Source organism: Sinocyclocheilus anshuiensis, unplaced genomic scaffold (genome assembly GCF_001515605.1).
Source record: "Sinocyclocheilus anshuiensis isolate Anshui unplaced genomic scaffold, SAMN03320099.WGS_v1.1 scaffold3406, whole genome shotgun sequence".
NCBI lineage: Eukaryota > Metazoa > Chordata > Actinopteri > Cypriniformes > Cyprinidae > Sinocyclocheilus > Sinocyclocheilus anshuiensis.
Window position 1 is genome coordinate 36531 of NW_015541310.1, and position 18252 is coordinate 54782.

At 37.0% G+C, this 18252-nt stretch overlaps 1 protein-coding gene across 3 annotated transcripts in view; it reads right to left on the reverse strand.

Moving 5' to 3' along the window:
• LOC107690791 (paired box protein Pax-6-like) overlaps positions 1–6914 on the reverse strand; it is a 21672-nt gene extending 14758 nt beyond the window's left edge. For 2 of the 3 annotated variants that reach the window (XM_016489208.1, XM_016489207.1), the window contains exons 1-3: positions 6779–6914; positions 3159–3298; positions 463–516 (exon numbers count right to left, since the gene is read on the reverse strand). In XM_016489208.1, the coding sequence (XP_016344694.1) occupies positions 463–516; positions 3159–3171 (67 nt within the window). In that variant the 5' untranslated portion in view covers positions 3172–3298; positions 6779–6914. Of the gene's footprint in view, positions 1–462; positions 517–696; positions 768–3158; positions 3299–6778 lie in introns of all 3 variants that reach the window. The other variant, XM_016489209.1, reaches the window with a different exon arrangement.
• Positions 6915–18252: the final 11338 nt, after the last annotated feature.

Here is an 18252-nt window from a genome sequence, read left to right on the forward strand (position 1 = left end):
AGCAAGCACGTAAAATCCTGAAATCAAATCCTGAAATCATCAAACTATTTCGTGTGTCCCTTTTCGTGCATTAGCTTTTTCGGCACTGTCAAGTCCTCTGTAGAAGTTGGCAACTATTTTCTGCATGAATCCAGCCAGAGCTGCATTTGTTACCAACTCAAGCATAAATAAACATCTCCTCCCCCATCAGCATTTCATTTATTTATGCTTGACATGTATGTAAAATGCAGTTTGCATCCGTATAGCTTTTCTTTTAAATATCGACACGAAGTAATAATAAAAAAGTGTTGGAATTTTCTGTAAGGATTTTAACGCCTCACAATTTTACCATAATTCAATATTTAATTCCCGTCAGAAATGCAATGCAATTCAAATTTAATCGTAGATGAAAATAAAACAATCAGCCATTGAATAAACAGCTATCATTATTAATAAGAAAATACACATAAGAATTGCACTTACTGTTTTGCATCATGGACGCCACTCCTGATTCCCACGTGGGTTGGTTATGGTATTCTATTTATGACAAAGAAAATAAATAGGGTTAGTTGTGAAATCCACATTTTTTTTTTTTATTGCAGTTTTGCAACAATTGCGGCGTTGCATGTATGTCCGATGCATCTCTACGCATAAAGGAGTCAAGTGATGTATTTGGTAATAATCCTCTCTAGGTGAATTTCAGCGTTAAAAACTTGCCTGGTAACAGAGTTGACTGTCCGATTAAAACAATTTAGCCCTTCATTTGCGTCTGACTATTTAGATCATTCCTAGGATAGAGCAAAAGAGTAATATTAGAATGACTTGTATTCAGTCCTATTTTAAATGCATACAAAGCCAATTTTATTTATTTATTTATTTGTAATATAGGTACTTTATAGGCTGCGCAGTCTTTTGCACCTGTCATTTGTTTATTTTTGGCACATAAAATAGAAAAACTTAACCTGCGCTATTAAATATAAAAGTATAGTTTTAGCGTCTCAATTTCTTGGTGGTCTGTAAAAAAATATGTTCCTCTTTAGATCTTCCCGTCAAAAGTGTACAGTGACACACGCTGTAAGTGGAGGCGGTGAGAGGATCCTAACAAAGCCTGCTGGAGCTCAACAATGCGCCTCTTTTACCTTCTATACCCAAACCCAGCCAGCACAACTCGGCCTCTGCAACTAGCAACACAACCTCCCACCAAACGCACCAATACTTGCCTGAATACAAAGAGCCGAGGGCACCCTGCCCCCCAGACGACCATCCACACACACACACACACAACATCCACTGTCACTTTCCTGACGGCCATGACCCCGGTGCCCGAACCCCAATGCGTGTTTCTGTTTGTGCTGTTTGGGGAAATAGAAAAGTAATTTCGCGTTATAAATATCTGGAGGTGTTTGTGTAACGGGTGTGGGTTGTTAGGGGTTGTAAAAGGATGCAACAGCCCAGTAGGGTGCTCAATTGGAAAAAAACAATTGCAATAAAGGATCTATTCAGTGACATTGCTAAAAAGGGGCCCAGGGAAGGAAAGTCTTTCGTTTCATTTTCTCTCCCGACGCTGAAATAACAAAACCGGTGTGTCCGTTTCCATTCGCTCTCTTCCCAAGACTGAAGAACTAGTGCCTGATAAAATGTTCATTTAACATGTAAAACTAAGTTTTATCAACTTTAACTTATCAGAACATTTAAATAATTTTAATAAGCATTCTTTTACACTTAAATTAAGTGTTCTAAAGTTTTTTTTTCCCTGCAACATTTTGTTGATTTTTTTTCTCCAAATTTTATTTACATTAATCTCTTACATTTTCTTAATTTACAAAGATATAGAAACTTTTTACTATTTACATATGCAATTTAAATATTTTTGCGTAATTTTCTGATTTTAAAATTAATTTATTTTTAAATACATATGTCATATGCCTTCATCAATGTTGATATTGTCGTATCTATAAAAAATAAATAAATAAAATGAATATAACAAGACTCATTTAAAATAAAAAATAAAAAAAAAAGTTTCGTGAAATAGAAACAACCCGCAATTCAAAACACCTTTAAAACCTAATGTACCGATTAAATCTCTTAATCACTCTTAATCACAGTAAAATGTTAATTGTTTAATACGCACTCGCTGTACGTGCATTGAGACTCTGCGTGTTCCCGTTAATGATTTATCTAACGTCGTATAGGAGACTGTTGTTGTTGTTTATGAGGTTAACTAGGATCTCATCTGCATTTCTTTCGTTTGTGTAATCCTTAACTACAATTGCTTTAATTAAACATGCGTATTCAGGAAACAGTGTTCTCCATAAACATCATTCACATGCAGACATGCATCTGGATGTGTACACAAGCGCAGTGGGAAGTTTTGAAGGATCTGACATTAACATGCCCTAATCATCTTATACTGCCATCGATGGGGAAATCTTTTGTTATTTGGAGCTACATTTATTTAGTCAATGTTTATGAGGACTTGAGCGTCCCAATGCCATAGAAAAACTAAGTACATTTAGTAGAATAAGCAGGCCTGGTGAATATATGCTGGATTCTAAAATAAACGAGTCCGCTGTTATGGTTTAAAGAATTTTAAGTCAATCAAATTTTGTGAATTACTAAATCATTTTATTTAGTTAATTGCATTCGGGCAATATATTGATGTTTATTTTTAGGCTACATATTTAACATAGAAGTGACAAGCTTTAGTCTTGACGGTGCATTTGTCCAATAGCACTGAACTATATTATCTGGACTATTTTTTTTAAATCGTATACTCTATATATTAATAGGCTATTCTTAAAATGCAAAGACTAACAAACAGGCAGGTCCTCGTGAGATTCAGGCAAATCTTTAAGAAGGCGCTCGGCTGATGAATCAAACTGACACCTTTCCTCAACGGGTCATTGCATTCCCGTGCTCCGCAAAAAAATAAAAAATAAAAAAACACTGTTCGGGCCTAATGTGACTTCTAACACTTTCCTCTCATAGATACACATTTACTATCCACATGCAGCAGTGGCTTGTGTCTAAAAAAAAATAGACAAACAAATAGGCTACAGCAGAATCTGAGAGCGCAGCTTTATGTGGTTATTTAGTTAATAAAAATGTGGTGGATCACTTCAATACAATTCTGGATCCCATACTAACAACTAACTTTTCGTTTTAACACGCGCACTCACCTTTTTGAGGCATTCTGCTCCACCGCCTGAGCCCTTCCGAGCAAACTGGTGAAACAGGGAAATAAACAATTGGTCTCCGGTAGTAATTTCTTCTAAGAATATATGTTTTTCCAGCGTTCCTCTATCTGGAAGGAAATTCCCTGCGAAGGAGACACAGATTGACAGTGAGCGGAGATGTCAGGACTGCTCAGGGACTGAGAGTGTGTGTGTGCTCGCATGTGAAGTGAGTGAGAGAGAGTGAGAAAGTGAAGGCTCGCGCAGTGAGAGAGAGAGAGAGAGAGAGAGAGAGAGACAGAGCTGAACACACCTATGCTGATTGGTGATAGTACTGATTTATTTAGTCTGTCTGTTCCCGCTTGCAGCGCTTTACCGGCCCATTAGAGAAGCACTGACCCTCTGCCATCACAGAACAGAAAACAGGCCACTTTTGAACCAACTAATCAGTCCGCGCATGCAAATGCTGAGCGCCCCTTCTCAAGCTCACTCAATATTGCTTTATATGGTGCTGGATTGCTTCAGTCTGTTTCTGTGAGATGCACTGCTTATATCTCATCACTGGGCTTGAGCTCTCTCAGAATTTTTGTGTGTGTGTGTTTTATAGTGTTTCTCTCTTTTATCTTATGTGTTTTCTCATTACAATTGGCTCTCAAAAGTGTGAATATGCAGGTCACGTTTTACAGTACGTTAGTGTTTACATAAGCAGCTACTGAATAATACAGTTCTATTTGAATTAGCCTATATTTAAAAAAAACTGTATTGATGTTATTGTAGTACTATACATTATATACTATACTTACTATACATTGTAAAAAAAAAAAAAAAAGATGTTTCGAAGTTATACAAATAAAAGACCGATTACTGGAGTATGTTTTACAGTTTTTCTACATTTTTGCGTTTAATTCAATTTGTTAGGCTACTTGCCGTTTCTTTGTAATTGTTTGTGAATTTACTAGCAGTTTCTGCCACCATGTTTTATTATTTGAACATGTAATGTGTGTCAAATGGACACTATTGTAAAATGTTACAGCAATTCTCCCACGAAAATCTGCGTTTTTACTGAATATTCCTGAGTGATTGTTTGCTGCTTGAGGCTTTTAGGTTCTGAGAGATCTGGCCCTCCATGACACTGATACAAGAAAGCAACCTGTTGACAGCTGTGAATTCAAAAGGAGAACCTGTTTGCTCTGTGCATTAAGTGCACTTGCAAAAGGTCCCTGGTGCACCTGGCTAAAACAAACGCAAACACTCCACGTGCTTTTGTTGACACTCATGCGTGGAGGATAGGTCCGTGTCCACGTGGCCGGATTTTTTCCCCTAATTTCACTGTTCACTCATTTTACAGCTTGTTCCTAGGAGTAGCAAACAGTGAAGACCTCTGTCTAGTAGTGCTTTGTGTTTGCATCAGTGGTGGTGTGTGACTTAAAGCGCAAATAAAATCACGAGGAACTGACGGGTCCCTGAGGCAAATTAGCTCAAGCAGGATAGTGCATATTACGTTTTGATTTTTGCTAATGTATCAGCTCTAGTAAATAAGCCACCACGTTGAAGTCTATCTACAAAAAAAATCTGTAACTCGGTGTTTTGTGTCTTAAACTTAGATACTATTTCCATAATTATAGCCTATGTCTAAACTGTGCAAATTGATGTCAAGTAGGTGCATTGATCTATCTATCTATATATCTATCGCATATTCACTTATTCGGTTGTACAGTCGTAGCTCGAGTCGCGAGTGTAGGCTACAAGAGTGCAAAACGAGGGGATAAAAAAAAAGACACGGTAATAATTGCATTCACTTTCCCCGACGTATGCAAAGTTAGGAAGAAGTCGAAGCTGATCAATAAACTATCTAGGAGGTGAATGAGAGCCCCTGAGAACCATCGCGTCCCTGACTGTGTCACAAAAAGGAGACAAACGACACAGCCGAGTAAAATGAAGCCTCAGTGGAAACTGATAATAAACAGCTCTGTCGTAGCTCGAGTCGCGAATGTAGGCTACAAGAGTGCAAAACGAGGGGATAAAAAAAAAAGGCACGGTAATAATTGCATTCACTTTCCCCGACGTATGCAAAGTTAGGAAGAAGTCGAAGCTGATCAATAAACTATCTAGGAGGTGAATGAGAGCCCCTGAGAACCATCGCGTCCCTGACTGTGTCACAAAAAGGAGACAAACGACACAGCCGAGTAAAATGAAGCCTCAGTGGAAACTGATAATAAACAGCTCTGTCCCTGTTCAGGCCCTGCAGAGTTTCTGTCTTACTCCTCCAAATGTTTCCACAATTAGCTCTTCTAATCTGTGTTTTGGTCTTTTCCGATTATACTCAATAATCCGCTTTAAAATTATTCATTTTGAATGTAGGCTACTCTGTTTTTTTTAGTGTTATTCGAAAGTTGCAAAGACACTGCACTGCGTACTAACCCAGTTTTATTGTTCCAAATGGTCGACAAAAAGAATGCCCTAAGCTTTGTAATTGTGCCCTGCTGTTGATTCCTCCTTTAGATAACTTGTAAATCCTCTCCGTGTTAATGAGGTGTATTTAGGATGTGGTCTAGTTCAGGGGGCATCACCCTCCAGGCCATACAACCCCAGCGCATCACACGGACCCTGAGATAGCAATTTTACACGCAAAGCAATTAGCCCAATTGGGATTAGTTACTGCTAATACGAAATCGGAAAAGTAATCCCTAATCTCGTAGCTGTTTCGCTCTTGGGTAAAGTGGTCACTGTGTCTTCTGGAAACTTTTTAGAAAAGGAGAAGGGGGGGGGCCTGGCGTCATTCTTCAGGAGAACACGAACAAAAGAGTGAAAAAATATAAATCAGTATAGGCACAGGCTAAGGTTCTGCGGCCAAAGTTTACTTACCACCAATTTCCATTTTTACTTCATCTTTTTCATGTAATACTTATTTAAATTATTTATTTTATTTATTTTTTATGTTTTGATAATAATTTGTTTAACATTCAAAATAATTGTTTAACATTCAATTATAATAGGCTAGAAAAACACCAAATATAACATAATTATTTTAATTATTATTAGTAGTAGTGTTAAGAATGTTTAAGCAAATTAGTCATTTAAATCGCTTTGAGAAAATGGAGACAATTTTGACATTTCTACATTTCTTCTTTAACTTAATCACATTATAATTTGCGTTTCAGTCAAAGCAAAAAAATGTTCTTTAGAGCGGAAGATGTTTTTAATCTAATAAAAATATATTTTTAAAAAAATTAAAAATGCATTTTGAAGTGATGTAATTTGTGTACTGTAGCTGTCTGTACCTGCAATAATGAATTGACGCGATTCATTAAATTTAATGGAAATGTAGCTCACTAAAATAACCATTCCATATGCAAACATTATAGTCTTGTCCAAATCCGTCAACTAGTTTCACTATGAGCCAATCTGAATATTTTGTGAATACATGAATGTATATCATTTGTATCTTTTAGTTGGTTTGTGATATATTATCATGCAGTTTTTCAAATAAGACATTCATAGTGAAATCGCAATCATAGATTACACTTTTAGACGCAACCAAACGTGTTTTCCTAATGAAGACAGACCGTGCATTTCCTTTTTTGAGGACGGAGGGGGAAAACATGCAATATTTGATCTTAACTTACCGGGATATTTCTGATTTCTGATCAATATCCTGCTGTTTCAAGCCCTTGCGATTAAATGAATTAAAACGATCTCATGAGTCCAGATTGTGTGTCACGTTTGAATCCCGTTCGGAGTGGAAATATCAGTGAGAATTAAAAAAACGCTCTAACCCTCACTCACTGTAAACTTTCTCTTAATATCAGCCTCAGCTCGCCACCGATTGGTCAGATGACGCGCAACGTCACGCTGGAAAATAGTTCTCATACAGCCATGCATGCAACACATCATGGGGAACTCCATGCGCTCACATTAGCGAGACCTGGCATGATTAATGCCCTACATTTCCAGTGAAGAATTAGCAGTGTTATGCTTCTGTTTTAAATAATGTGTTTCCTAAAGAAGACATGCTTCTGGGCTTTTCTTTGATACAAAATGTTAAGCGATTGTTATTTTTAACATATAAAATACTCAATTTAAAAATTGATAATAAATAGTCATTTGATATTAACGTAACCTAAAATATAATATTATAATGATAATGAGGAATATGAATAAAATATATTCCAAATGCACTAACAAATTTATTGATTTAAAAAAGAAAGAAAATAATAAAAAAAAATGTATGTATTCTGATTTGCTGATTAAGAACATCACATATTTTTCCATATGCACAAGGCTTATTGAAAATAATTAGCTTTGCTGCAATCATTTCAGAAATGCATGTTTTGACAATTTTGAATACCCTATAGGCCTATCAATATTTGAAAGAAAAAAAAGTCCAGGCTGTTTTTATAAAAAAAAACGTGAAATTTGTAAACGTTATTTTTCCAGTGTTTCTTTTTGATCCCAGGTTGCTATCCGTCTTTTAAGCAAATATTGGCCAAGGCGTCACGGAGATCTTATTTACCCTACTCATTCAGGTGGAAAATCAAATGGTTAACCGGTACAACAGCACGTTTAGTGAAAGTGTTTGTTTCCACATAGCTGGCTGTGTGTGGTTTTCTTTAGTGTCCATCACTCCTGCTCTTTACGACTATGTCTGGACTATTTTGTCCTGAATGGAGAGCTGTTGCGCATTTAACTATATTTATGCAGTTAAAAGACAGAAGCTCAGAGCCCGTTAAAATATGGAATAAAGGTGAAGAAACAGAGTATTTACTTCATATGACGTGTCTACAGATGTCACTTGTCCATAGTGCGTAAATGCGCAACAGTTCCGCGGTGTGTCTCACAGGAAATGAATGGGTTGTGTTGGTTCTTTAGGACGTATGGAGCAGGTATGGGGCGCACGAGCATCATTCAGACCTTTGTTTGACGTAACCACAATTAAGGACCACAGAAACCGTGCAACGCTGCAGGGTTCTCCAGGTGATCGCTGGAAACCGCACGGCTTATCATGCTGTCAATAAAAGAAGACGCTGCGCAGCGGCCGGGCCAGGTGCCTCCGTTCCCTGCTCCACGACGCCCCACTCTCAAGAACCCGACCAGGCGTGAAGGAAAATCTGTTCAGCCGGCCTCGCAGCATCATCTCTCCCTCTCTCCCTCTCTCCCTCTCTCTCTCTCTCTACACACACACACACACATACATATATTACTCTATAGCAACAATAACAAGTTTTTATGTAAGGTAGTGTTATAGTTTCAATAATAAGTTTGATATGTGCAGACAAGATGTTTGTGATTATATTTAATTTAACATTTAAGATTTTTGTTTACATTATTTTTATTCGATTTTTTCCTTATGTAGAACACCCTTTATTTTTCCTGCACAAGGAAACGTTTTGCTGACAAATGTGAGTGTAAATGAGTCCAAGATAAAAATAAAATAAATTTTTTGCGACATTTGTGCCTAGTTCTTGAAAATTTAGACAATTTGTATATTTATGTTGGTTTAATACGTTCTTAACGTTTTCTAAACATTAACGACACTGAAAATTGCTAATCACGTAAAAAGTAGCATAATACTTTCCTTGCAATCTTTACAATATTTAGAATGTAAACTTCATAAGTATTTCAATAAAGTTTTAAAGCATATTTTAAGGTATTTTATATCGAGGTATTATCATGAATTTCTGAGGTTTTTTTTTTTTTTTAGTTTCACGTATAACCTCAAAACCTTATATGTCTTATATTAAAAATATTAGTAAAATTATGGATTTCATTTTAATTGATTCGCCTTTTAAAGTATATACCTTCTGCTTTTTCAGGTCTCAACCAAAAAGGCAGAAGGGATGTGCACTTTTCTTGCTTTTCAGGCAATGCCTTTTGGTCTGCTTTTGGAATAACTCTAATGACCGGCCTTTAACTCGCAACTATCCACGCAGAAGAAGCACGTGAGCATGTCATAGATCTTCTGTTTACTGCTGCTTTTGCTTGGAGACAGTAAAACATGTTCAGGATTGACCAGGGTTTATAGACATCGGACTATTTTGGGTTATGCATTGTCGTCGGGTTTGAATGTACAAAGCTCAGTTTTTTTCTCTTGGGTCTTCTTGAAAACAAAAGTCCGTTACCAGTTCCCCATAAGCACTCTTACTATTTCTCACTTTTCTGCACCCATAATGAGATTTTAACAGATTAAGATTGTATTTAATTGCTTTATGAGTACATAGGGGGTCTCTCCAAATCTCTACCTTCAGGTCCTTGTCGTCCCAGTTGCTGATGGCTTTGTGATGCGTATTACGTGTATTTCGGTTTTTGAGCAATATGTGTGAATCTCTCCCCCTCTTTAATTTAAGCAGTCCACCCCGCGGCCCCGGACATAGACATTAGCAGAATTCCCTCAGGCTGATCGCAATCAATTTGTCCGGCGCAGACAGCAAAGCCCTGGGTGTTAGAAACTCACTTTACATCAATGTGACAAGCCTGAATACGACCCACAATCTGAAAGCACAGCCAGAGAATAAAGATTTAGCGGCAAGCCCAACGCTCATAACAATCATCTGGCATGCATGGAAACTCTAATGATAAACATGCGATAGTTATTTTTAATTGACAGATTTGTTGTACAATTGTAGGCTATTTGGAGGCGTTTACGAATCTATAAATGTAATTATTTTAGAATTTCAAACTATTTGGCATCTGCAATATATGATCCAATAGTTTTTCTGATTCCAAAATGATTCCTATAGTGGACGTATGAAGTCAGATTCCCAAATACACACAGGTGTCATAGCTGGTGGACTAATATGGACAGAAAACGTTTTCTCTTATAATTTAGACAACGTCTTCCATTCTTTAAAATTAAACGCCAATTGATGGAATAAATTTGTGCGCGCGCAGAATTGACCCCTGAAATTCTATCGACTGTAGATGCAGGATGAAATGATTGACACCTGCCAGCGACGCTGCGCCAGTGACTGATCGTGATGCGCGGTGCTGGCAGCAATAACACGGTAAATGGAGAGGGGAGGTTTGTGTCCGTGGCAAACTGTGAGCCGACAGGGCGAAATGGGAGCTAACGAGGCTGTCAGATGCTCTGACAGCACAAATAAAAGCTCGTCACTCCCCACGATTTAATAACGTTTAGTGGAAACGTATTGCTCAGTTCAAAATATACACCGAATTAATTATGAGGGTCAATTTCTGCGTTAAGGACTGAGGTAAAAAACCTAGGAAATTCTATCCATCCATCCATCCATCCATCCATCTATCCATCTATCTATCTATCTATCTATCTATCTATCTATCTGTCTGTCTGTCTGTCTGTCTGTCTGTCTATTATCTATCTATCTATCTGTCTGTCTGTCCGTCCGTCCGTCCACCTGTCTGTCTGTCTATCTATCTATCTATCTATCTATCTATATATCTACCTGTCTGTCTGTCTGTCTATTATCTATCTATCTATCTATCTATCTATCTATCTATCTATCTATCTATCTATCTATCTATCTATCTATCTATCTATCTATCTATCTATCTATCTATCTATCTATCTATCTATCTATCTATCTATCTATCTATCTATCTATCTATCTATCTATCTATCTATCTATCTATCTATCTATCTATCTATCTATCTATCTATCTATCTATCTATCTATCTATCTATCTATCTATCTATCTATCTATCTATCTATCTATCTACCTGTCTGTCTGTCTGTCTATTATCTATCTATCTATCTATCTGTCTATCTATCTATCTATCTATCTATCTATCGCTATATAGTAAGAACTATAACTATAACTATATATCGTTCTTGTTCTGGCTTCATGGTCCTGCTTGTTCTGCCTGGCCCAGGTGTGACTTCCCTCTCTGCATCTTGCTATAGTAACAGGAAACTTGGTTGCTGTGAAAATGAGCTGGTCAAAGTCATTCATAAATGGCATCTATTTTTACCCCCCCAGCCCACATTTAGAGCTGATATGGCTTTTACGCTGAGTGGTGCTTAACAAATGATGTTACCATGCCAGATTAGAGTTAAGCAAAAGAACACTTAACTGTGCAGTGTTGACCTAAGGGATAGATGGAAATATGTATGTGGCTAATCAAGTGTTTGGAAATGAACAAGAACACAATAAGGCATGTTTGTTATATGAGGGAAAATGGATAAGCGTGGTTTGGTTTCAAAAATATCCCCACAAATGTACAGATGTCAAAAAAGAAATTTGAAGCAATTCTCAATATCAGAATGGTTACAAATTTGCCTCAAAAATGGTATCATTATCTTAGTGTGAAAATCACTAACTGTACTTTCGCAGTCAAAATTGCTGAAATTGAATACAAATGCTAGGTAAATGTGGGGGAAAACCCTTTTAGGATCACTCTCAGTTGTAAAAGTGATTCATAAAGATATTAATGCGACTGTATGCAGTAGTGTGTATTCTTGCGATTTTATAGCCTCCTACAGTTAAGTAAAATTCACTGTCGTAAATATATCACTGTCGTGATTACAGTGGATCGCTATGGTATACGCATTGATGCCGTAAAGCAGTCGGCCCTTTTCGCGGAATTTCGTACCCGCTCACCGAACAGTATGTAAGAACCGACATTTGGCGGGAGTGTCGGAAAGAAACAAGATATTTGCGATATTAAAAGTCAATGTACTATCAGAATGATTTTGAAACATTTAATTCAAAGAAAGAACGTGTATACAGTTGCTTTAGATTATTAATTCTCCACCTCTAAAATAGAAAGAGCTGTATGTATCTCATAACTTTATTGTAAAACAGTATAAGTCTTTGATAAGTCCTCCTTGAGATATCTTACTAAACGTGTGCGTTTGTTTGTTTACTGTTGTGTTCATATGTTTTTAGCACACACATCACTCCCAGCTGTGTTTATGTTTGTGGCCTAATGCTCTTCTGTAGTCTTACATGACACAAAACTGAGACGTGAATGGCGAAGGCGAGCTGTAGAGTGCTTCACGAGGGACTCTCAATAATAAACTATTAATGAAATGTGGCAGAGTAAAGGCCTCACAAGAGTGTGGACATTTATAACATGCCACATGCTTAAACAGGGTCATTAAGGCACGCGACACAGCATACTCTTGCTTGGGGCAAAAGCTTGGGCAGAACTAAGGAGCACCTAGCGTAAGGAACTCAACGCAGATCCAAGTGATAGGTTTAAATGGATCCCGTGTTGCTAACCCTTTCCGTGTTCGACAACTCACACTAAATCAGGCAATAACAACAGCAAACCATCTGGAAAATAGACTCAGGAGAAACCCCACTCATCCCATCTTACATCTGCCTGACGCATTCTATCACGCGGTGTGTATTTTTAAGATAATCAAACTGATTGCTGGGTGCAAATTCCATCCTTGAATAGGCCAACGAGTGATGCAAAAGGGGGGGAAATAGGCCTCTTTTGCCTTTTGTACTTGTGTTTTAATGGGAATGTGAAGCATCAATGAATCATGATGCAGAATATGTAGATTCTGAAATGCTTTTCTACTTAAATATGATGTTGTGGTGTTGTTTTGGCCTCAATTTGCAGACCGGGGCAGATCCAGACCTGTCATGTCTGTTCGGGAAACTGTCTCATTCCGAGAATCTCATTTCAGTGAAAGTGTGTACTGCTTCTACTGCAGTAAATGGGTCTGAATATCAGCATTTGTAAGGCAATGTCACCTGCATTAATGAAATGTGGCAGAGTAAAGGCCTCACAAGAGTGTGGACATTTATAACATGCCACATGCTTAAACAGGGTCATTAAGGCACGCGACACAGCATACTCTTGCTTGGGGCAAAAGCTTGGGCAGAACTAAGGAGCACCTAGCGTAAGGAACTCAACGCAGATCCAAGTGATAGGTTTAAATGGATCCCGTGTTGCTAACCCTTTCCGTGTTCGACAACTCACACTAAATCAGGCAATAACAACAGCAAACCATCTGGAAAATAGACTCAGGAGAAACCCCACTCATCCCATCTTACATCTGCCTGACGCATTCTATCACGCGGTGTGTATTTTTAAGATAATCAAACTGATTGCTGGGTGCAAATTCCATCCTTGAATAGGCCTACGAGTAATGCAAAGAGGGAAAAATAGGCCTCTGTTGCCTTTGTGTTTCTCATTTTAATGGGAATTCGAAGCATCAGTGAATCATGATGCAGAACATCTAGATTCTGAAATGCTTTTCTACTTAAATATGATGTTGTGGTGTTGTTTTGGCCTCAATTTGCAGACCGGGGCAGATCCAGACCTGTCATGTCTGTTCGGGAAACTGTCTCATTCCGAGAATCTCATTTCAGTGAAAGTGTGTACTGCTTCTACTGCAGTAAATGGGTCTGAATATCAGCATTTGTAAGGCAATGTCACCTGCATTTTCTAGTTCAACATTTAGCTTTGACCTTAAAATGTTTAAAAAAAAAAGCTAACTATGAAAAAGAAAATGTAAAAAATTGTACTGACTCTAAACTTTTAAATAGTTGTATGGCATTCATGGATTAAGAATGTTACATTTTGAGACACTTGATGACAATTTTTGTTTTTTTCACCACTGTTTTAAGACAATAATTATTCCCACTCATTTGCTTTCGAAGATGCATTTAATGCATGTTCACAAACCTGATCACCTGATCAACCCGATCAGCTAACCTTATATTGAAACTCACTATACAACAATGCAATGCAGGCAATGAAGTCCTTCTTGACCTGTCATTGTACCATCTGGTCTTTGCATGAATCACTGTTGTAATTAAAAGCTGCAGAGCATAAAGGCCAATAATGGAGAATTACACTCCCTCAACCCCAAGCAGATGCACCGGGTTCCGTCCGCAGATAGAAAGACGGGAGGTTTAGGGGGGCATAACTAAAGTTTGTAGTGGGTTAATCCCCCAGTCTTGAGAACCTGAGCACATTTGCCGTATCAAGTGGGAGGCTGGGATGTACGGTGTCTGTCATGACTGCTCTAATAGTTCTCTGACATCTATTGATTCAGGGACAGCTGTAAGGCTCCGTCGCAGAAGCCAGCGGCAGTCACAATACATTAGCTTGATGGCATAACTCGGCCTCCACAGGTCCATATACTGACCCAAATAATGGTACTTGTGCTTCTTAATGTCTTAACTAAACAGAAAGGTCAAGTGCACTTTTTGATTAGACTTCTACCGTCCTATGAATATTTCTCCTAAACCTGTATTTTAGTTTTTAATTAGTCAAAATATAAATGAAATGCCACCGTAACTCCTTATAAAACACAAGCAGGTACGCAAGAATAAATAGAAGCAAATAATCTAACAAAATAGATGAATCCCACACTCTAAAAAATGCTGGGTTAAAAAGGGACAAACCCAGCTATTGGGTTATTTTGACCCAGCGGTTGGGTTCAAAACAACCCAACCGCTGGGTCAAAACAACCCAACTGCTGGGTTTGTCCCTTTTTAACCCAGCATTTTTTAGAGTGCTTACACTTCTATAGCATGCGAATCTTATTTTAATACATTTCGGTCATGCAAACTTCATCATGCAGTGTTTTCAAACAGAAAGTCAAATTTAAAATACAAAGCAGCCACTGAGAACAGCGTTACAATTATTAATAGCCAATGACGTAGCAGAACAAAAAAGTATGGTCTATGATCTGTTTATCTTTTACTGGAAGTATGCATGTATTTTGGCTAATTGTACTTGATTGTTGATCCATTGAAGTAGGTTGTTACTTTTTTTGTCTTGGTACATCGTCATTTGCTTTTATTGATTGTAATGATGCTCTCATTGGCTGCTTTGTGTTTTGTATTGTGTGCCTAATGAAGGTCACATTACTGGGATGTACTAAAATAAGATTTTCAAGCTATAGTAGTGTGGGATACATATATTTTTGTAAGGTAGTTAATTTTGACATAAATGTTGTAATGCACATAAATGCATTAATGATGACATTAAGTATCTCTGTCAAAAGAATCTCCTCCACACTCCATTTGAACTGCAGTAACTGTTCTCTGTTGTGGCTCGATAATATAGTATATAATAGTGCAATATTTGAATATTTGATCATTTAAATTTTACTCCTCAGGCGTGGATTACACTTTTTTTTCCCACAGGTCAATTAGAAGAGACATAACATTATTCACAACATTACATTTCTGTATTTATGGCCCTGTAAGGTGTGACAGGACAGTTTATTTAAGTATGAAATCTGCATTTTTAAATATAACAGATAATGTAAAGGATAGGCCTACTTGAAAAGCAGCAAGCAAGAATGAAAGGCTAACAGAGAGTTAACTTGTGGTCCAGTAGCAATTCTCTTGTTGATTTGTTGTCTTGCTTCAGCGGTGTTGTTGGATGATTAATCTCTCAGGACTCTTAGGGTGACTAAAGCACAATGTGGGTGTAAAGTTGCCCTGAAGCAGTGAGCTGACAGCGACTTTTTTTCAGCTTAGTGAGGCTTCATTAAGCTGCATGTGAAGAGGAGATAAAATGTTTTCAGTTGTGTAAGCTTTTTATTTTTGCCTTATATATTTCATTGTGAAAGTAATAAGCATCATTACAGATTTATATTATAGCAGATATATTATATTATAGCATTACAGATGGCATGCAATTCAAATTTCAGATAGCTATGAGTAAAGTATGTGTACAGATCAAATATAAAATGAAAAAAAAAATGAAGACAGCATTTTAAGTGCAATACACATACACAACTCTTATAAAACATACAAACAAAACCTGAAGGTCTTTTGAGTTTTGTGCAGTGAAGTGATGATTCTGAGCCCTTTAGTCTAGTTGGTGCTGCGTTAGTGCGCCCTCTGGTGGTTTCTGGATCAAATCATTTTATATTTTGTGGTTCAGCTGATTTTAGGTAAATAAACAGCAGAAGTAGTACATTTGGACATCTGTTTTATGGACAGCTGATAGAAAAAGGACTGAAAAAGATAGCATATTTATAAATTGTGCCTAGTTGTCTTTTGGACTTAATACCATTATGTAATTTGTACATACTGTAAAACATAAAAATGCCTATACGAAACACTTCTAATAGCATATACTGCATATAATCTCTGCAGAAACGTGCAGGTGAAACTCATGTTTTTATAATGCCAACTGAGTGTATCCATTATAGCTGCATGTTTTCTAAATAATGTACAAGCATGGTAGGGTTTTTATTTCTGACATGCAGAAAAACATAACCTTTGCATGCACTGGGCCAGGTCAAAGGTCACTTAGCTAATACAGACAGTGCTGCATGCAGTATCCGTTTATGACATAACATATTACTTAGTAATTCTGCAGTGAAATTATGCTTGAATTATTGATAGATTTACAAGAACACACACATATGGATAGTGTGTATACTGACAGCGCAGTTTGTTGTCTTGATGGTGGTGCATTGTAGTTCCGGAAATACTGTATATAACCTATACACTTACAGACAGACAGATAGACAGACAGACAGACAGACAGACAGACAGATAGATAGATAGATAGATAGATAGATAGTGACTGATCAAACATAGACAATTAAAGAAAAGGATGGGTTGATTTCCAGTAGCAGAAGGAAATGTCAGCACCACTGGAGAGCTTTATCTTCATTTTCTCTTCCAGTGAGCGCATTACCAAATGCGCGTGCAGTTATGTCGCAGATGTGAGCGTATCGTACACGTTAGGGTTACTATAATTGAGCTTGAGTTGGTGCTGATTCTTTATTTCTCTATTCAAATCCATCATACTTCTTTTTGTAGTTTTTTTGTCATACAGTCATCTGTAATTAATTCAGCTGCACTCTTAATGTACCCACCTCACTGAGGGCAGATATTAAATTTATGTCTCTATACTTTTAAAGAGCGATTGATTTATGTATACAATTTTTTATTTCTTTTTTCATTTTTTTGTAATTTACCTTTGCTGGCCTCATAAATTATCTCTGAGATTAAACTACTGGATAAATTACCGGAAAGTAACTGGTTGTCTTTACATAGTAGACAGTACATTGTTTATGACCACAGCAGTTGACAAATATTTCTCAATGATATCCAGGATATATGTGGCATGTTTACATCCTGCTGAAACATTTAAGAAACTGACATTCACTCAAAAGTCAGTCACTGACTTTAAGTGCCCATCTAAAGTGAAAATCACTTTGGACAATTTAACAAGCGATTAAACCTAAAGTCACTTATTTCTGTAGTCTGGCCTTAATGCCACTATAGAATAGAAAGTCAAGTCAAGAGTGATGCTGGGTAACTTCATCTCTCTTTTCATGCCTCTTTTTTTACATATGCATTAACAACATATTTTTACTTTCTGAAGAACACTAACAGCTTGGAGATGATTTTTTTTACACTACAGTTCAAAAGTTTGAAATCTCTCTGAAGTATTTCTGTTTTTTTAAATAAGCAGATAGCTTTATACACCGATCTATTCAATTAACCAGTAAAGGCAGTTTTTCTCAATCACTTTGGCTTAATTTTCTCAAATCAATAAGTTCATATCTCTGAATTTCTTATTGATTTAAGCAACCTGCACGTATATTGAGGTGTGCAGAACATTAAGCACTATTGTCTACAATTTAATTTGCATAATACCTAAATGCACGTGTTGCTGATCAAAACTGATTCTCGGTGAACTTGTCTTATTCCTCACAATTTCTAAACATTCTTTCGTGTGCGCCATCACATGCAAAATTATAAATAAATGTACTGTATACATACAAATGCGCATATTCTTTTTCTGTATACTTCAGTATTTTTTCCCAGTAAACTTTCACCTACTGTTGTTTATATCTATATAGTTCAGTATTATAGACAATAGCATTCAGCTAGACAAAAAGGACAGTCGGTGTGAATAAAAAAGTAGAACAAAAATGAGTTGTACATAAACATTTCCAGGGTTTGACTGCCATGGTGAAAAAAAACATTTACACATGCACTTTGCACTTTTTGCACGATGCAATTTATAAAATAAAAAATATGTTTTTGTAGACTTTTTCAGTCTTGAGTGGATCAGTGTGCGGTTAGCCACCCTCTTGTTTCATTGTTCAAACATTTAAACATTTTGAAAAGTTCGGCTCACATGACGACAAAAAAACTTGGCATTAGTGGCATTGGCCAATTT